This window comes from Macaca nemestrina, chromosome 3 (genome assembly GCF_043159975.1).
Source record: "Macaca nemestrina isolate mMacNem1 chromosome 3, mMacNem.hap1, whole genome shotgun sequence".
NCBI classification, from domain to species: Eukaryota; Metazoa; Chordata; class Mammalia; order Primates; family Cercopithecidae; genus Macaca; species Macaca nemestrina.
Window position 1 is genome coordinate 146,330,305 of NC_092127.1, and position 21,265 is coordinate 146,351,569.

General features: G+C 44.4%; 1 protein-coding gene and 1 long non-coding RNA gene across 3 annotated transcripts in view; one reads left to right on the forward strand and one right to left on the reverse strand.

The window, feature by feature from the left end:
- Positions 1 to 484: 484 nt before the first annotated feature.
- LOC105496876 (uncharacterized) lies at positions 485 to 15,319 on the reverse strand. The gene is made up of 4 exons (XR_011621301.1): positions 14,898 to 15,319; positions 13,059 to 13,121; positions 8,053 to 8,211; positions 485 to 2,746 (listed from the first exon to the last, which is right to left on the reverse strand). It is a non-coding gene; the product is annotated as an uncharacterized lncRNA (long non-coding RNA).
- The window catches only part of LOC105496875 (glycerol-3-phosphate acyltransferase 3), a 70,702-nt gene continuing 64,752 nt past the window's right edge, over positions 15,316 to 21,265 (forward strand). The window contains exons 1-2 of one of the 2 annotated variants that reach the window (XM_071093602.1): positions 15,316 to 15,330; positions 15,627 to 15,886. In XM_071093602.1, the coding sequence (XP_070949703.1) occupies positions 15,746 to 15,886 (141 nt within the window). In that variant the 5' untranslated portion in view covers positions 15,316 to 15,330; positions 15,627 to 15,745. Of the gene's footprint in view, positions 15,331 to 15,376; positions 15,479 to 15,626; positions 15,887 to 21,265 lie in introns of those variants that run through there. The other variant, XM_024797616.2, reaches the window with a different exon arrangement.

The following is a 21,265-nucleotide window of genomic DNA, read 5'->3' on the forward strand; positions in this document are numbered from 1 at the left end:
CAAGTAAAGACAATAACAAGGTAAATAATTCTGATTAACATGATAAAACTGTATTGTATACAACAAAAAGTGCATGAATCTCTTCCCTAGAAAAGGGAATAAAGTCCCTGGTTGATGTTTACTCTTTTCCTGGTATCCTATAACTTAAATACTATGATGTAAAATTAGCAATACTTAAATACTGACTCAAAGTCAATATATATATATATATATATATTTTTTTTTTTTTTTTGAGACGGAGTCTTGCTCTGTCGCCCAGGCTGGAGAGCAGTGGCCGGATCTCGGCTCACTGCAAGCTCCGCCTCCCGGGTTCACGCCATTCTGCCTCAGCCTCCCGAGTAGCTGGGACTACAGGCGCCCGCCACCTCGCCCGGCTAGTTTTTTGTATTTTTTAGTAGAGACGGGGTTTCACCGTGTTAGCCACCGCGCCCGGCCCAAGTCAATATATTTTATAAGATGAATAAGGAACAAAAACAGGTCATCTGCTTAATATGTGTATATACACAGAAACATATACTTTTTTAAGCTTATTTATTTTTTATTTTAAGATAGGATCTCACTTTGTTGCCCAGGCTGCAGAGCAGTGGCAAAATCACAGCTCACTGCAGTCTCGATCTCCTGGGCTTAATCAGTCCTCCCACCTCAGCCTCCTGAGTAGCTGGGATTACACACATGCACCACCACACCCAGCTAATTTTTAAATAATTTGTACAGATAAAGTCTCACTATGTTGCCCAGGTTAGTCTTGAACTCCTGGACTCAAGCCATCCTCCTGCCTCGGCCTCCTAAAGTGCTGGGATTACAGGTATAAGCCACAATGCCTACAAAAATATTTTCAACAAAATAGTGAGGAAATAATCATGACAATTATAATCCTCAGTTCTGTAAGTGGTAATGTAGTTATAGTTGGTATTTATAACGACCTTCTTCCAGTACACATTCTGTATTCCTTTTGTCTTCAGCAGGCACCTCACTTGGTTGTGGTTCTTTACCTGGCAGGGTGACCCAAACCTTTATTTCTGAAGGGTCTTGGCCAGTCATAATCCTGCCTGGATTGGGTTGTAATTTCCCATTGACCTTAATCACAGGGCATGGTAATACTAGCAGATGCCCTAAGGGATCTCTAATATTCCAGACACATCCTTCCTTACCACCATTGTGGAATAATAGTCCAATTTCTCTTTAGTAATCTGATCAGTCATCCCAGTCAACACTGTAACTCCCTTCTTAGCCTATTGACTCAGAAGCACGAGGAAACCAAAGTGACTGGGTGGCAGTCTTAACTTTCAGTTTAATGAAGTCATTGTTGTGAGTCTTGGTAGCAACATTCCTCCCTCTGGAACTGAGACCTCTAGGCCAGCAGAGCACATATTGCACAAACAGGAAGCAAGGATTTTGCTAGTTGGTCACTAGGGGTGATGGTGACTGGTGCCACTCCCATATCCCCCTGGATTCCTGGACTCATAAATCCTGGCAATGGGATTAATAGTACCATATATTGAATGCTGATTCAGAGCACATACAGCCTTCTGGAGAACCTTGCTCCAGACTTTCAAAGTATTGTCACCTAGCTGGCACCATAACTGACTTCAAAAGGCCATTCCATCATTCTGTCAAGCCATATGCTTCAGGATGTTGGGGAAGATGGTAAGACCAGTTAATTCCATGAACAGGAGCCCGTTGATGCACTTCTTTGGCTGTGGAGTGAGTTCCTTGGTCAGAAGCATTGCTGTGTGGAATACTATGATAGTGGATAAGGAATTCTGTATTTTTGTTTTTGTTTTTGAGATGGAATTTCACTCTTGTCACCCAGGCTGGAGTGCAGTAGTGCAATCTTGGCTCACTGCAACCTCTGTTACCTGGGTTCAAGCAATTCTCCTGCTTCAGCCTCCCGAGTAGCTGGGATTACAGGTGCACACCACCACTCTTGGCTAATTTTTGTATTTTTAGTAGAGATGGGTTTCATCATGTTGGCCAGGCTGGTCTCAAACTCTTAACCTCAAGGGATCTGCCCACCTTGGCCTCCCAAAGTGCTGGGATGACAGGTGTGAGCCACTGTGCCCGGCCTGATAATGCATTCTGTAAGTACATGGATGGTAGTTTTGGCAGAAGCACTGTGTGCAGAGAAGGCACATCCATATCCAGAGTGTCTATTCCAGTAAAGATAAAATGCTGCCCCTTCCATGATGGAAGTGTTCCAGGTAACTGGTTGACTACCCTGGGGAATGATGCCATATCAGGGGCTCAGTGCTGGTCTCTGCTGCTGGCATATTGGACACTCAGCAGTGGCTGTAGCCAGGTCCATCTTGGTGGGTGAAAGTCCATGATGCTGAGCCCAATCCGTATTGTTCATCCCTCCCACCATGGCCACTTTGTTCGTGAGCCCATTGGCCACTGACAGGGGTGACTGGGGTAAGAAGCCAGTTGGTATCCACAGAACAGGTCATCCTACCCACTTGATTACCAAAGTTTTCCTGTGCTGAAGTGACCCTTTGGTGAGCATTCACATGGGATGCAAATATCTTCACGTCTTTTGCCCATTCAGAGAGGTCTAGCCAGTAACTCCTTCCCAAACTGCTTTGTCACCAGTTCTCTAATCGTGTTCCTTTCATGTCCCTGACCATCCAGCCAAACCACTGGCTATAACCCATGAATTGGTACACATCTAGGAACATCTTCACAGATACATTCAGATGTAACGCTTTATCAGTTCTTTAGGTATTCTTTAATCCAGTCAAGTTGATACCTATCATCACAAAAAGGCAGATCAACAGGAAAATTTAAGAGGCTGAGACTTCAGTCCGTAGTAAGAAAACAGGTATTTTCCTTGATTCATTCAACACATTTAGGTAAGTGAATCACCTGCTTTTTAAGGTCTTTTATAATAATCTCATAAACTGGGCTTTTCCTGGTTTCAAAAAACACTTCCTGTAGCTTCAAGTTATTCAGAACGATATCACCATTCTCCCAGGATGCTCAAACAAGAGAATTCTCAGATCCCAGAGATGTTGTTTATATACTCTAACTTAATAAATATCAGGCTAGGCACAGTGGCTCATGCATGTAATTAATCTCAGTGCTTTGGGAGGCAGAGATGGGAGGATCCCTTAAGCCCAGGGGTTCAAGGCTGCAGTGAGTTATGATCACACCATTCACTCAACAGAGTGAGACACTGTCTCTAAAATTGGTTTTTTTTTTTTTTTAAGATGGAGTTTCACTCTTTTGCCCAGGATGGAGTGCAGTGGTGCAATCTCGGCTCACTGCAATCTCTGCCTCCCAAGTTCAGGCAATTGTCCTGCCTCAGTCTCCCGAGCAGCTGAGATTACAGGCATGCGCCACCACGCCCGGTTAATTTTTGTTTTTTTATTAGAGACGGGTTTTTACCATGTTGGCCAGGCTATAAAAATCTTTTCTAAAAAAAGAAATACTGGATTTAAAGAATAGGTGTCAGCCATGTTTTAAGTGCAAATTTGGCAATATACAAATCTAAATGGTTACTCATGAGGCATGTGCTAATTGTAGGTCATCCTATTAATGAAAGCCCGAACAAAAAATTTTCACAGGTGGCTTACAGGCCTTTGAGAGTGTGTCTGTGCCCCTCACCAGTTCCAGGGACCCCATTTTGAGAACCAATGAGAATTCTTTTCATAGGATTATTTTCTCATGCATTGCATTTATATTGATATCTTGCCTCAAATGTTGTCAGTCTTCTACGGAAAACAGTATCTGATAGATTTAAATGTAAGTAAAACAAAAAAGTTTTGTTAAAATAACAATAAGAATAGTGGAAATAAGTGAAGCATAGGAATCATGCTAGGAAATTAGGGTCCTTGACACCATTATCCGTTTCAAACTCCGGTTTGATGGGAAGTGTTTTTCCTTTGGAACTCTAGGAAGAAGATACCAGGAGGGGGTAAATAAGAGTAACAGTGGCCAGGCGTGGTGGCTCACACCTGTAATCCTAGCACTTTGGGAAGCCAAGGCAGGTGGATCATGAGGCCAGGAGTTCAAGACCAGCCTGGCCAACATGGTGAAACCCCGTCTCTACTAAAATTACAAAAATTAGCTGGGCATGGTGGCATGTGCCTGTAATCCCAGCTACTTGGGAGGTTAAGGCAGAACTGCTTGAACCAGGGTGGCAGAGGTTGCAGTGAACTGAGATCGAGCCACTGCACTCTAGCCTGGGTAATAGAGCAAGACTCTGTCTCAGAAAAAAAAAAAAAAAAGAAGAAGAATGGTTGAGGCATTATGAATAATAAAAATGTGTAATAACAGCCATCACCGTAGTTGAAGAGATTTTATTTTTAACAGAGGCCAGGGTACACTGAAGCTACTAATTAGTCAGCAAATTGTTTTCTTTTTAATTGTTGCCATCAGCTAGTTGCTCTCTGCTCAAAGTGCAGAAATAAACTTTAGCACTATATATTATAGGGTGGTGACAGCAGTCCATTAATTAAAGACAACTCTCTTGATTTGAACAGATTTTTAGCTTATGAACTTGTAGAATAAAAGAGTTTAAGACTAATTCTGGGAAAAATTTGACTGTTTATCAATCTACTTATTTTTATCCTGCTTTAGTAAAGGAAGGGTATGCCTTTTAATAACATTTAAAATATCAATTTCTAGTTTGGACCACCTATCTAAATAGTTAATTCACAGCTGCATTTTGTTTTTTAAAAATCTAATTTTTAAGTTTTTGGGCCAGGCATGGTGGCTCACGCCTGTAATCTCACCACTTTGGGAGTATTGCTTGAGTTCAGGAGTTGAGATCAGTGTGGGCAACATAGTGAAACCCCATCTCTACAAAAACTTTTTAAAAATTAGCTAGGCATGGTGGCACGTGCCTGTAGTCCCAGCTACTTGGGAGGCTGATATGGGAGGATTGCTTGAGCCTGGGAGGTTGAGGCTGCCATGAGCCATAATCGCACCACTGCACTCCAGCCTGGGCAATGGGGCGAGACCTTGTCTAAAACTATAAACTAAATTTCTCCCAAAGTTAGCTTGGCCTGCACCCAGGAATGAGCAAGGATAGCTTAGAGGTTAGAAGCAAGATGGAGTCAACTATGTCAGATTTCTCTTACTGTCATCATTTTTGCAATGGCAATTTTTCTTTTTTTTTTTTTTTTTGAGACGGAGTCTCGCTCTCTCACCCAGGCTGGAGTGCGGTGGCCGGATCTCAGCTCACTGCAAGCTCCGCCTCCCGGGTTCACGCCATTCTCCTGCCTCAGCCTCCCGAGTAGCTGGGACTATAGGCGCCCGCCACCTCGCCCGGCTAGTTTTTTGTATTTTTTAGTAGAGACGGGGTTTCACCGTGTTAGCCAGGATGGTCTCGATCTCCTGACCTCGTGATCCGCCCGTCTCGGCCTCCCAAAGTGCTGGGATTACAGGCGTGAGCCACCGCGCCCGGCCGCAATGGCAGTTTTTCAACTGCACCCTCTATCTCCCAGCCTCAAGCAATCCTCTCACCCCAGCCTCCTGAACAGCAGGGACCACAGGTATATAACACTTGGCCTGGCTAATTTTTAAAATTTAGTTTTTGTAGAGATGGAGTCTCACTGTGTTGCCCAGGCTGGTCCAAACTCCTGGGCTCAAGCAATCTTCCCACCTCAGCCTCTCAAAGTGCTGGGATTGCAGGTGGGAAACACTGTGCCTAGCCAATTCAAAGTTTTTACAGAACATTTTATGAGACCTTTGTAAAGGGCATCTGGCCTGTGGCTCTCTCACTTGTGACTGCTGATTTACATATAACTAGTGTATAAATGAGTTGGGAAGAGGAGAGCCTGGGCTTTCTCTTCAGAAGTTTCTCTCCCCCTGTTTACACACTCCTTCAAGCTTCATACTTGCCCCTATGAGACCTCCCGTTCAATTCAGCAAGTGTGTAGTGACAACATCATTGTTTGCCCTGGGATGGAAATTCTCATCCCTAGCTCTCACTACTACTTTGAAGACTTGATATAGTAGGTTCAGGTATCAGATACTATGACAGTGGTTCCAATAAGACTAGATTAAGGCCCAGCACTTTGGGAGGCCACGGTGGGCGGATCACCTGAGGTCAGGAGTTCAAGACCCGCCTGGCCAACATGGTGAAACCCCATCTCTATTAAAAATACAAAAAATTAGCTGGGCGTGGTGGCAGATGCCTGTAATCCCAGCTACTCTGGAGGCTGAGGCAGGAGAATCACTTGAACATGGGAGGCGGAGGTTGCAGTGAGCCGAGATTGCACCATTGCACTCCAGCCTGGGCAACAAGAGCAAAACTCCGTCTCAAAAAAAAAAAAAAAAAGACTAGATTAGAATCATCTGTGGCCGGGTCACATCCTAGTATTCAGTTAAGTTTAGCCATGGCCAGGTGTGGTGGCTCATGCCTGTAATCCTAGCACTTTGGGAGGGTGAGGCAGACGGATCACCTGAGGTCAGGAGTTCTAGACCAGCCTGGCCAACATGGTGAAACCCAGTCTCTACTAAAAATACAAAAATTATCCAGGTGTGGTGGTGCATGGCTGTAATCCTGGCTACGTGGGAGGCTGAGGCAGAGAGTCGCTTGAACCCTCAAGGCAGAGGTTGCAGTGAGCTGAGACGGTGCCACTGCACTCAAGCCTGGGCAACAGAGCGAGTTTCTCTTTAAATAAATAAACAAATAAATAAAGTTTAGTCTAAAGCTACCTCATTACATATTTTAAGTTTGGCCTAAAGGTTTATCTGTACATAGCAAACTGGATGTGTAACTGGATGTGTAAACAGGCTATAACCTACTCTTGTAGCAAGAGCAAGAAGCCAACTCTCAGACAATCACAGCAGCCATACTTCAACCATTCACAGGTGGCCAACTATTTAAGCAAGAGAAACACTGAGTGTAACCAATCCAGCTCTTTCTATACCTCACTTCCATTTTCTGTGTGTCACTCTTTTTTCTGTCTAGAAATCTCTGACCAGGCAGTAGTGCCAGAGTTGCTCTGAATCTGTTTCTGGTTTTGGAAAGTGGGCTGTCTGATTCGTGAATCATTCTTTGCTCAATTAAACTCTGTTTAATTTGTCTAAAGTTTTTAACAGTAGATCCAAGGATTAGGCTCTAAGCCCACCCATAAAGAAAAAGTTGGATGTATCAATATCATCCTTGAAAAGTTCCCTGGAAATTCTCCATCATGGCGACCATTTCAGACCACCTCTCACCATGTTAGTTTTCCTTCTGAAACTGCCTTTGCAAAAATTATGACAGTAAAAAAAAAATCTGTCATAGAAAAATTATGACAGTGAAAGAAATTTGACCTAACTGACTCCATCTTGCCTTTAACCTCCAAGCTGCCCTTGACAATTCCTGGGTGTAGGCCAAGCTAACTATGGGAGGAATTTAGCTTATCACTTAACTTTGAAACAAAGGAAATAGCTGTGATAACAAAGGTTCAAACGATTCTCCTGCCTCATCCTCCTGATGGAATTACAGGTGCCTGCCACCACGCCCGGCTAATTTTTGTATTTTTAGTAGAGACTGGGTTTCACCATGTTGGCCAGGCTACTCTCAAACTCCTGATCTCAGGTGATCCGCCCACCTTGGCCTTCCAAAGTGCAGGGATTACAGGTGTGAGCCACCGCGCCTGGCCTAAACTCTTTATTGCAATTCTCTTGTCTTAATAAATTAGCTTTATTTGGGCAGTGGGGAAGAAGAATCTGTTGGGCAGTTACACTTCCATTATTGGAATCGATTCATTGTTTCTTGGGCTGAGCACAGATGAAGTACTTATGTGGATTTTAGGGCTGAGTAGTTTGAAAATATAAACTATAGCTTTAAACACTAGGATTGCACTCCATAGAGAAAATGTTCACATTTTGAGAGATCCTCCCCCAGGAACTGAGACCTCTAGAAGGAAAAGCACATTTATATTCCCCATTTCAAAAAGCTCTCTGAGTGGAATGACGACGATTTTAATTTTTCTTCTTTACATGATTTTAGTCATATAGTTTAATTCACATATGTTAAATGGGGCATGGGGTATTAGGCAATTCCACTGTAGATAATGTACCTCCAAGCACTATTATTTTTTGTTGGATACTTACTTTCATGTAATCCAGCATTTTTCCAAGTGTAGCCCAGCTATTCCTGGAAGTCTTCGCCATCTTTCAGGGGGACTGGGCACTGTGGCTCATCCCTGTAATCCCAACACTTTGGGAAGCTGAGGCAGCAGGATTGCTTGAGCTTGGAAGTTCAGGACCAGCCTGGGAATAAAGAGACTCCATTTGTGCAGAAAAATTAAAAATTTAGCTGGGCATGGTGGTGTGCATCTGTAGTCCAGCTACCCTAGAGGCTGAAGTGGGAGGATAGCTTGAGACCGGTAGGTTAAGGCTGTAGTGAGCTGTGGTCATGCTACTGTGCTCCAGCCTGGGTGACAAAGTGAGACCCTGTCTGGAAAAAAAAAAAAAACCTTTCAGAGGGTCCATGAAGTCAAAACTATCTTTTTTATAATACTGAGATGTTATTTTCCTTTTTTACCCTCATTCTCTCATACGTGTGATTTATTATCTTTTTGATGTCTCAACCTGGCCAGGATATAGTCTCCGGTTATTCAGGGGCTATAGTCCTCTAGTTACAATCTAGGTGTTACTGTGAAGTTATTTTATTGATGTGATTAAAGTTGAGTTTAAGTAAAAAGGAGATTATCTTAGATAATCTGGGTGGGTGGATTCAATCAGTCCAAAAGCCTTAAAAGTTGAGCTGAGGTTTCTTTGATGAAATTCCAACTGGACTTTTAGCTTCTTATGCCTTAGAATTTCAGTCAGCGCCATCTGATAGCCTTTCCTGTGAATTTCAGACTTGCCTTGCCTGTCCCCACAATTGCATAAGTGATTCTTTACAGTTAATCTCTTAATACATAATTCCTTCTGTTCTGATTAAGATTTTGACTGATAGAGGCCAGGCGTGGTGGCTCACGCCTGTAATCCCAGCACTTTGGGGGGCCAAGGCAGGTGGATCACTTGAGGTCAGGAGTTTGAGACCAGCTTAGCCGATATGGTGAAACCTCGTCTCTACTAAAAATACAAAAATTAGCCGGGTGTGGTGGCATGCGCCTGTAATCCTAACTACTCAGGAGGCTGAGGCATGAGAATCATTTTAATCCGGGAGGTGGAGGTTGCAGTGAGTGGACATCATGCCACTGCACACCAGCCTGGGTGACAAAGTGAGATTCCATCTCAGAAAAAAAAAAAAAAAGATTTTGCTGGATAGAGATTTTGGACAGAATCATAAGAATGAGTTTTTGGAGTTGGTTTTCTAATCTGATTAAATTTGAAGGCACCAATGCCTCTATTTTCAGAGGTAAAGAGGGCACTGGTAGTCCATGTTATGATATGGTAAAAGATACGCAAGGCATGGCCCCTGGATATTTCTAATAAAATATCTACAAGAGGCAAGGTTCTGGGTGGCCAAGTATTTACTTTGAGTCAAACTATGGAATATAATGAGATGGGCTGATTGTTCCTAACTTCACTGAGTAGTAGGAAAAGAAAAGGATGAGCTCAAGCCTTCAAATTCTCAGGTCATACTCCACATAAGAAACCTGAAAGCTTCTATGTCTGCCCTGAAATAAACCCTCATCTCCTGTAGCCACATGGCAAAGATTTCTGAAAACCAACCCCCGCATCTCCCTCTGCCAAGGGCTGAATTAGACACAAAAGTGAGTCCTTGATTGAGAAGGAACATGATCCTGAAATTTCGTATGGGAACAAGGCAGATCTTGATGAAGCTGAGGCTACAGAATCCCTAAGTTCTGATGCATCTCCTTTGCCAGTTGGAGGGGCTTTCCACCACTCCCTGAAGAAGTTAGCCCTCCTATGCCTATGCCTGAAGAATGTGTCATGGCCTCCCCTGAGGTACTTGCCTTGCTCATTCTCCTCAGGACCTGCCTCCATCACTCCTGTCTGGTTCTAGACTAGAACTAGACTCCAGTCCTAGCACGTCATGAAAGGTGAGGTATACTATACTCCAAAGTATGTCCTAGGAGAAGGTATACTGTACTCCAAAATAACTGCTTTTTTTTTTTTTTTTTTTTTTGGAGAGTTTCTTGCCCTGTCGCCCAGGCTGGAGTTCTGTGGTGTGATCTCAGCTCATTGCAACCTCTGCCTTCTGGGTTTAAGAGATTCTCTGCCTCAGCCTCCCAAGTAGCTGGGAAAACAGGCATGTGCCACCACGCCCAGCTAATTTTTGTATTTTTGATAGAGACGGGGTTTTACCTGTTGGTCAGGCTGGTCTCGAACTCCTGACCTCAGGTGATCCACCCGCCTCAGCCTCCCAAAGTGCTGGGATTACAGGGGTAAGCCACTGTGCCCAGCCAAAGAACTGCGTATTTTTTGCAATGTATGCTGAAAGAAACCTGGAGAATATCTGTGGGAATGACGTGAAGGAAGTGGGAGCATGTCATCCTGGTTCACAAGTAAAACTAGGAGCTTATGTAGGGCAGGTGATCAATGGAGTTTTATCTCAGGTCCATCTTATATTGGGCCCAATGAGTCTTTGAACTCATCCTGTGGTTACTTCCCCAGTCCTGAATGCAAAATTGGGACAGACATGCTCAGCAACTGGTAGAATCTCCATGGTGGATCCCTGACCTGTGAAGTGAGGGATGTGGATGAGAACAGGAGACACGTGTGTGTGTATGTGCATTGGGGGAAGCACTGGGATGTGACCAAAGACCCAGAGAAGAAGAAACCCTGCATAAACCAGAAGGTGGGAAAGATTATTTTTTGGCATGTGATGAAATTTGGGTTGGATGCAGACTGTGGAATGCTTCCAGATCTAACCTAAAATGTTCAATATGTCATCTTTAACTTCTGGCTATTAGGTAGCATTAAAGTAACTAAATATGGTCTGAGAAGGACTCTGTAATTCTATATTTGAGTCCTCGTGGATGAACTGCAACCTAACTTAATAGGCAGACAAGATCAAAAAATCCAACTTAAGAGTATGTGCCTGGCCGATGCAGTGGCTCGCGCCTGTAATCCCAGCACTTTGGGGGACTGAGGCAGGCAGATCACCTGAGGTCAGGAGTTTGAGACCAGCCTGACCAACATGGTGAAACCCCGTCTCTATCAAAAATACAAAAATTAGCTGGGTGTGGTGGCGCCTGCCTGTAATCCCAGCTACCTGGGAGGCTGAGGCAGGAGAATCATTGGAACCTGAGAGGTAGAGGATACAGTGAGCCAAGATCATGCCACTGCACCCCACCCTGGGCAACAGAGCAAGACACTGTCTCTAAATTCTAACCTAAATTCTGTTCACATTGGCCACAATTGCTGTCAAAGCAGAGGCTTGAAGAAGACTTGAATAACACAATGAGTTAACAGGTAAGGGCAGCTGTTTGGAATCAATTATTTTTGCTTTGATATCCAGACACTTAGCTGGACCTCAATTTTTTTTTTTTTTTTCCTTTTTAGACAGGGTCTTGTTCTGTTGCCCAGGCTGGAGTGCAGTGGGGTACATGTCGTCAGGACCTCCTGAGCTGTCATGAATATATATATATATATATACATACACACACACATACACACACACCCCCACACACAGAGCCTGTAATCCTAGCACTTTGGGAGGCCGAGGCAGGCACTCTCCCCGCTATGGATATGACCTATGGATATGACCTTATTTGGAAAAATGGTCTTTGCAGATTAATGCAAGAAAAAGATGGAGGATTTTTGCCCTTGCACCAGGCTGCCTGCTGATCTCTGCATAGAGCTTTGCATATATACAGTATACTGTATATATATTTTATATATATAAGTGTGTGTATATAATATATATACACATGTGTGTATATATGTGTGTATATATATGTGTGTGCATATATATGTATATACACACCTGTATATACATATACATACACACTTGAATATACATATATGTAGAGATCAGCTGTGTATATATATAATATATATACACACACACAGGTGTGTAAGTGTACCTATATACAGGTGTGTATATATATTCATAGTTACGGGTGTTAGGACTTGGACATATCTTTTGGGTAGGCGTGTATATATATACATGCCTGGATTAATAGGTAAAAAACAGGAGTATGGATAACTTCATTATTGAGCATTGACTATTAGCTACCATTTAATACGTACCCTTCATTTAATACATAGCCAATAACAACCTCGCCAGGTAGGTGTTACTATCCTCATTTTACAGAGATGGTAATTATAATGGGTTGAATTGCAGCCTCCCCAAAAGACATGTCCAAGTCCTAACACCCCTAACTGTGAATATGATCTTATTTGGAAAAAGGGTCTTTGCAGATTAAGTTTAATTCAGGGAAGAATCCCAAGATTAGATCATCCTGGATGAGGGTGGGCCCTAAATCCAGAATAATGTGTCTTTGTAAAAGAAAAGAAGGGAAGAAGAGACACAGGAAGGCCATGTGAAGACTGAGGCAGAGATGAGTGTGCTGCCACAAACCAAAGAATGCTGGGATCCACCAGAACCTGGAAGATTCTCCTCTACAGTTTTGGAGGGAATGTGGCCTTACAGATAGACACCTTGATTTCACACTTCTGGTCTCCAGAACCGAGAGAATCAATTTCTGTTGTGTTAAGTCCTTAAATTTGTGGTGATTTGTTAAGGCATCCCTAGGAAACAAATACAGTAAGTACAGGGGGTCCTGACTTCAGGGACAGAGTAGGTAGGTTCCTACCTAGGTTTAAGTCTCAAGGAATGGAGGAGGGAGGAGAGGTGAGGTAAGTGAAAGAGAGACAAGGAGAGCGGCAAGTCGGGACCACCCTTCCCTGACTTGAGACAGGGTCAGGATCACCCTACATTTCTTCTCTTCCCTCACCCTCCTCCAGCACTGCAAAGATGAGCCTTTGTTACCCTGGGGAGCCTGTGTTGGCTCTCCTGCGTTTTAGGCAAGAAAAAGATGGAGAGTTTTTGTCCTTGCACCAGGCTGCCTGCTGATCTCTGCATAAAGCTTTGTCATTTACCATGCAGTTTCATGCTCACAATCACTTTCAACCCTGAAAAGAACCCATCTTACTGATGAGAAAGGTGAAGCACAAAAGCACTTGCTCAAACTTACATGTGTCAAGCTGGTGTCAATCGAAGACTCCAAATTCCATCTTATTACCATTGCACCATACAGCTGTGGAAGAATAATTCTTCCGTAAGAGTTAAAACAAAACCAAAACCATTTTGTGGAGCTTGTTCATGAGCACCAAAAATCATTGGAGAGTGTGTGCACTCAGCACACGCAAAGTTGTGTATATTATCTCCGTTGTAGGGTAAACTTTGGTACAAGGATTCAGCCTTCCTTAGTCATCTTGGTTTGAGGAATAAAAGGAAAATAAGAGTTTTGCCTGAACATATGGTATTAAATATGCCAATATAATCTTTGGAGTTTTGCACTAAATATATATAGTTTTTGGAAGCAAGGACTTTGGGCAGCTTTCGGTAGTTGTGTTTTCCGTGTTTTTCTAAACTAGCCAACCCATACAAAGGTTTAATTTTGAGAAACCAAGCTCCTAACACGTCTTCATTCATAATCTGTTCCTTTGTTTCGTTTTTGTTTTTTGAGACGGAGTCGGCCAGGCGCGGTGGCTCAAGCCTGTAATCCCAGCACTTTGGGAGGCCGAGACGGGCGGATCACGAGGTCAGGAGATCGAGACCATCCTGGCCAACACGGTGAAACCCAGTATCTACTAAAAAAAATACAAAAAACTAGCCGGGCGAGGTGGCGGGCGCCTGTAGTCCCAGCTACTCGGGAGGCTGAGGCAGGAGAATGGCGTAAACCCGGGAGGCGGAGCTTGCAGTGAGCTGAGATCCGGCCACTGCACTCCAGCCTGGGCTACAGAGCGAGACTCCGTCTCAAAAAAAAAAAAAAAAAAAAAAAAAAAAAAAAAAAAAAGAGACGGAGTCTCGCTCTGTCTCCTAGGCTGGAGTGCAGTGGCACGATTTCGGCTCACTGCAACCTCCGCCTCCCGGGTTCAAGTGATTCTCCTGCCTCATCCTCTTGAGTAGCTGGGACTACAGGCGTGCGACACCACGCGGGGCTAATTTTTTTTGTATTTTTACTAGAGATGGGGGTTTCGCCATGTTGGCCAGGCTGGTCTTGAAATCCTGACCTCAGGTGATCTGCCCACCTCGCCTCCCAGAGTGCTGGGATTACAGGCGTGATCCACCGCGCCCGGTCCATAACCTGGTTTTAATCATCAAGTTATAATTTTTTCCGTTCTTAGTGCGGGAGGGGGCTTGTGACAGTTACCTGGCAGTAAGTACATAAGGCAGACATCTACATTATTTACAGAGGGGCCTCTCACTTTCTTGCCTCCCCACTTCCTCCACACCCTGGGCAGGGACCATTTTCTCTGCAATATTTGCTATCAACGCTGTTTCAATTCAGTTTGCTGGCCCTCCCAGTTTTTCCAGCTTGAAACAACACCTGAAAAGTACCTGTAAGATATTTTGGTCGAATTCAGCGGCAATCTGGAAAATCCCTTCTCAAAATCCCTTCTGCTCATTCCTTAAAATAGTTCAGGTCTCTAAGAGAACTGCAATGGAGTAAATAACATACAGGGTTTTGCCCTTCGTTGCTCTGATAAGGGCTGGCACGGTAGAAGCGCGGAGCCTGAACACCCAGGAGACACGTATCAGCTTGGTGAATGAAGGCTTGCGCCGGCCTGGCATTTCTGCTACCTCTAAGCGCGGAGAGTATTAGCTGAATGGTAGGGGAGGGTGTGGTTGGAATCTTCTCCAGGAAGGGAGTGACAGATAGGTTTCAGTGCTAGGGAGATGGCGGCTCAATGGGTTAGGCGACGCGTGGACAGAGCTTCCTAGTCTCGGGATAAGCAAGATTGAGCCCCACAGCTGTAGGCCATGCGGGGAAGGAGGTGTGGGAGCCTGAAGCGGCGTACACGGCTACCTGGTGTGCTCTGCATTTTCCTGTCCTTGGAAGTCCTTCCCAAGAGTTCGTTTTACACCCACACAAACAAGACCTCAAGCGTCCCAGAAACGTCAGCAGTTCATTCTGCGGGTGAAGAAAATATTAACATTTTTCAGATGAAAACTCTCCTCCTGAAAGGACCTTTGCTGAGTGCTGGGGGAGGCGGGGCGCGGGGAAAAACAGAGACCGCCCAGGAGGCTGCGGCGCTCCTGGGCTAAGTTCTGCCAGGGAGCTCCCCCGTTGGGTGACGGAGGAGGTGGGGCGAGGGCAGCGCGCAGAAATAGGGCTCTGGACGCCCGAGCGCAGCCAGCCTCCAGCACAGCCCGCGGCCCGGTGCGAGCTCCGCCCGCTGCCCTGCCGGTGTGCCAAAGTGCGGTGGTCCCGCAGGGAACCGGGCTCGGGGAGGGCCTCTGTGAGTCATCTGCTGAGTTGTCGCAATCACCACCCAGAGGAACTCAGGCACCGGGCGGGGCGCGTTCCCGGCTGCGCTCGCGCGCTCTGCCGCGCGGCGGTGTCCCTCCGCTTACCCGCAGCTCCAACCACTGGCTCGCGCTACCCAGGTCTGCGCACGCCGCGGTGGCTTCAGCCCAGACCTGGGCCGCCGGCGGAGAAGGAGTTAACTGACAGGGGCGAGGAGGAGCCCGGGGAGGAAGGAAGGATATTGCCGTAATTCTGAAAGTTTTTTTCCTTCCTCTCTTCCCCTCGCAGAGGTGAGTGCCGGGCTCGGCGCTCTGCTCCTGGAGCTCCCGCGGGACTGCCTGGGGACAGGGACTGCTGTGGCGCTCGGCCCTCCACTGCGGACTTCTCCTGAGTGGGTGCGCCGAGTCATGGAGGGCGCAGATCTGGCCGGGAAGATCCTTTCCACCTGGCTGACGCTGGTTCTCGGCTTCATCCTTCTGCCTTCAGTCTTCGGAGTGTCTCTGGGCATCTCCGAGATCTACATGAAGATCCTGGTGAAAACTTTAGAGGTGAGTGCCGGGAGGGATGCAGCCAGCCCCACGCCGCTGCGGGCTCAGAACCCTGGGGTCCAGCTCTCAAGGTCAGTGGTCGCGGATCAGGGGTGTGTGTGCGCGCGTGTGCATGCGTGCGTGCATTTCTGTTCCTTGCCCGCGGCAGTGCGAAAGTCAGCATCTCGGCGGCTTTTGTGGACCTGGAGGGATTTGGGCTGAAACCACTGGACCACTATTGTTCCTCTGGTCGGAAGCAAAAATCACTCCATTCCCTGAGCATCGTTATTATTTTACTGATTATAATAACAATGCGACCAACTTTTTGTATCAGAGGATTTGCTTATATCCATTATGCAGTGCAGTTTCCCCTTCACCCGCTTGTTTTTACAGCCCCAGGTTTCAGAGGTCCTTTTGTGTACTCAGGCATCCTGTTCAGAAAGGCGTCGTGTTCTTCTTTATGCCCAAGATAAGAGACCAATTCCTGGATGGCAGAAAGAAATCGTATTTTCTTTTAGTGGAGTCATGGAATTTTATCTAACTAACAGCACTTGAAATGCCATTGAAAAGGTATATATTCTTTGACCTCAGGTCTCCCTACCCTCCTGTTTCCAAATTCTGCAAAGAAAAATGTTAGATGGAAGTGGGCCTGGTAGAGACTGCAGCTTACTCTTAGGGTTTTATTAAGTGTCAAAAGGCTGGGTAGGGTAGGGAGGGCAAGTGCTATCCCCCTTTTACAGAGAGGGAAACTGAGAGTCAGAGATCAGTGGTTTGTTTGAATTAACTGTTAGAAGCAGGAGTCTTTTTTTTAAAAAAAAAATTGTATGTATATAATTTATATCTACTTGTTTCAAAAATATATATATTTATATGTTACATATACTTTTTTTTTACATAAGAGACAGCGTCTTGCTATCTTGGCCTGGCTGGTCTTGATCTCCTGGCCTCAAGCAATCTTCCTGCCTTTGCCTCCCAAAGTGCTGGGATTACAGGTGTGAGCCCCACGCCTGGCCAGAAACAGGAGTCTTAACTGAGAACAGCCTAGTGGTTAGGAGTAGAGATCCTGGATACAGGTTTGCTTAGATTTGGTACCAAAATTGTAGCTCTGTTTCTCAAAATGTGACCTTAAGGAGGTCATCTACTCTTGTGCCTCATTTTCTTTATCTATAAAATAGGAGTAACAATAACTCCTATTTCCACAGGGTTGTTCAAATAAGTTAAAATGTATCAAGCACCTTAGAAGGCTGCCTGCATCGACTATATGAATGTTTGTTGCTATTAAAAGAATAATATGATTACTGAGATTCTAGCATTCCACAGTGCCTTCTTATAAGTTTGGTTCCCATTTTTGTGACCTTATTTTCTCTCTGCCCTTAGGATGTGGCTTTATCTGCTCTTCTTCCTCAGCTAATTGGGGAATACATCTCTAACCCACTGGACACTGTCTTGTACCTGCTAGCCTCCTGTATTGCCCTAGACTCTCGTTTGTGGCTATTTCTTTGCCTAGTCTTTGAAGTTGTATGTGATTCTTCATTCTCAGTGCTCATGCTTTTAAAGTTTTATTGTTTCTACTTGGGAGCTATTTCTGTTTTGAACTCTTACTGACTTTACATTGTGAGCTTGGTCACATTATGCTGTGAATTTCTTAGCTGCCTGCTACTGTTAGACCTTCTTCAGAATCCTCTCCCATAGCAGATGATCCTCTTCAGCTAGTGTTCTGTCTTTCTCTGAACTCTGAAATGATTGAACTGTTCTCCCATACAGTAATGTCTTTTGGAATTTATACCCTGTTTAAGAATGGTTTAAGGTAAATCATACCCACTGGCTTCCAGGGGCTCACTCCTGTTTTTCTTTAGTGACTCAAGGTACAGCTAAGGGCAGAGGCCAGCTAGTTGCTGTCAACCTGGCAAATTATTGCACCTGATAGGATGATCTCCAGTCCAGGATCTGACTTTCAGTTTGACAGGGCCACAGATTTTAATTTTTGTCCTTCTGCACAACTCCAGAGCTGAACTCCTTGTCAATCAAACTGTCAAGAATGCCAGTTTTCTAATTCTGGTGGGAGAAACTAGATAGCTTGGAAACTAGGTAGGTGACACATAAGGAACCCACCCTGTCTGCTGAGACTAAGTTATTAGGTCAAAGAGGTGCTTGATGTATGTGGAATTTGAATACAGATTCATTGTGTGAGCCAGCTCTGATTTGTTGGCTGTGACTGCCTGGAACTCCTATGGGAGCATCTGAGCTCATCAGGAAGGAGAGCTGTGATCCCATAGTGATTTCTGCTTTAGGTGCAGAAGAACAGTAACCCAGGATCTTCTATCCTTCAACTAGAACAGTGTTAGATGTTTCAAAGACATTTCTGTTAGACTGGGGTTAATATGGTGGACTGCTTTTCTCAACTATAGGAATAATTCCTTAAGGGATTATGTTGATATTTAGCATGAGAAAATCTTCAGTGCTGGACAAATACACTGCCTTTTTGTAGATTGCATTCAAGGCCCAGCCCTTGTATCACTCCTTGGTAAATTCTTAATTGATTTAGTTGTTTCTTTCTTTACATTTCATTCCCAAGAATATTCTTTGAGCTCTGATCATAATTGGATGTTTCTCAAGTTTCTTTGCTTATAATTTATGTACCATTTAAAAAGATCATTTAGTTTTGTCTATTATATGTTTACTTTGACAAGTTTTACTGTCAATGGGTATCTTTCTCATGACCATAAACGCAAATTCTAGAAGTTGAAATGTGTGTAGGGTACCTTCTAAATTGCTGATTTTGATAATTGTTACTTGTTAACTCACTGAGCTTTATGCTCTTCTCTGACCCCTTCTTAAGCCACTGGTTCAAGTAATAATCATTTATTGAGCACCTACTTCTACTTTCTTCTGCATTGCTGGGTATCTCTAGATGTATGCATAAGTCACTGATATGACAAGATACTTGAGGATAAGCCTTGAATACTTAGAATAAGTTTAGTGATTCTCCAAGCCAGTGATTTTCAAGGGATATATGATAATTTGTTGGATATGTATGCTAATATTACAGCTTTATATTCGAGAAAATTGTTTTAGGAATACAAATTATGAAAAGTAAAACTTGGCCAGGTGTGGTGGCTCATGTCTGTAATCCCAGCACTTTGGGAAGCTGAGGCGGGCGGATCACTTGAGATCAAGAATTTGAGACCAGCCTGGCCAACATGGTGAAACCCCATCTCTACTAAAAATACAAAAATTAGCCAAGCATGGTGGTGTGCACCTGTAATCCCAGCTGCTCAGGAGGCTGAGGCAGGAGAATCACTTGAATCTGGGAGCACAGGCTATAGTGAGCCAAGATTGTGCCACTACACTCCAGCCTGGGTGACAGAGCAACACTCCATCTAAAAAAAAAAAAAAAAAAAAAAAATCAGACTTAAAGCCATTTCTTTTGGTGAATTTTGGACAGCTACCTTTTTTCCTCCAAGAGGATTTGGAAATTAGGTGGAAAGATAACTTCATTGATAAGTATCTTTCAACTTTCCTGGGGAGGCAGAAACTGTGGGTTGTTAGAAGCCACTTTTGTACTTTAGGACCATTTTGCTGACAGAGCTGCCTCTTTTGTGATGCCTTGAGGCAGATATGTTCTGATATACCCCTGTAAGAGATTCAGAACGTCTGGAAGAGATATTCTGTCTTTGTATTTGGGTTGATCTGATTGGCTAGAGAAGCTGGCATGGTAAAAGAGAAATAACTATTTATGGGGAGAAGCACTGGACAGTCTGGAAAAAACTGGCCATTTCAGAGGCCTGAAATGTGGAATATAGGGAGGAGGAAGCTACTTTGTGGCCTGCTGTGTGGTAGGCAGGAGCTACATTATCTCCTTTAGCCTTTACAGCCACCTTTGGTATTGCCCCTGTTTTATTTTTATTTTATTTCTTTTTGTGAGACAGAGCCTTGCTCTGTCACCCAGGCTGGATGGAGTGCAGCGGCACAATCTCGGCCCACTGCAACCTCCCCCTCCCGGATTCAAGCGATTCTCCTGCCTCAGCCTCCTAAGTGGCTGGGATTACAGGCGTGAGCCTCCATGCCCGGCTAATTTTTGTATTTTCAGTAGAGACGGGATTTCACTATGTTGACCAGGCTGGTCTCCAACTCTTGTCCTCGAGTGATCTGCCCGCCTTGGCCTCCCAAAGTGCTGGAATTACAGGCATGAGCCACCCCGCCTGGCCTTGTCCCTGTTTTAGAGATGATGAAATGGATGCCCCAAGACGTTAAAGTCTCTTGTGTGAGATGATTCCAGCCAGGAAGTGGCAGAACTGCAATTCAAATGTATATCTATCTAGCTGCAAGGCACAGGCATGTTTTTACTTTCAGTGGAGGGTCATCCTACAGAAGAAAAGGGTTTTCTAGTACAAATTCCCTTAGGCACTAAATGTCTGCTTCTTCAACCTTAACATTTGCATATCTTTTTTTTTTTTTTTTTTTTAGGCAGGGTCTCCCTGTCACCCAGGCTGCAGTGCAGTGGCATGATCACAGCTCACTGTAGCCTCGACCTCCTCAAGCAGTCCGCCTGAGTGGTTGGGACCACAGACGTGTACCACCATGCCCAACTAATTTAAAACTTTTTTTTTTTTTGGAGAGACAAGGTTTCACCCTGATGCCCAGATTGGTTCAAACTCCTGGACTCAAGCGATTTTCCTGCCTTGGCCTCCCAAAGTATTGTGATTATAGGCATGAGCCACAGTGTCTGGCCTAAAATGTGCTTACCTTAACACAGTAATTGTGTTATGCAGGGTAGACCTTTAGAGCTATCATTTCAGGAGACAGAATGCATTCTGAGACTTGTCTGGTGCCAAAACATGGAGTGCTTTTGAGCAGATCATGCTTTTTGAGGAATGTCACTGTATTAGTTTGCTAGAGCTGCTATAAGAAAGTACCACAGACTGGTGGCCTAAACAACAGAAATTTATTTTCTCAGTTTTGGAAGCTAGAGGTTCAAGATCGAGGTGTCAACAGGTTTAGCCTCATTCTGAGGCCTCTCTCCTAGGCTTGCATGTGACTACCTTCTAGCAAGAAGGTGTGGTATCCTCACATGGCCCTTTCTGTGCTCACATCCTTGTGTCTATTTGCGTGTCCAAGTTTTCTCTTCTTACAAGGACATCAGTCAGATTGGATTAGGGCCCACCCTGAGGGCTTCTTTTTAACGTAGTCACCCTTTGAAGACCCTATCTGTAAATATAGTCACATTCTGAGGTACTGGGGGTTAGAGCTTCAACATATGAATTTTAGAGGGACATAATTCAACCCATTAACAGGCACAGAATACCAGCATTTTCCATCACATGAGCATGGAATAATAGTTCTAGTCTAAGGTAACTACTATTTGTATAAAATAGAAAATCACTCGCCCACAATGAAAAA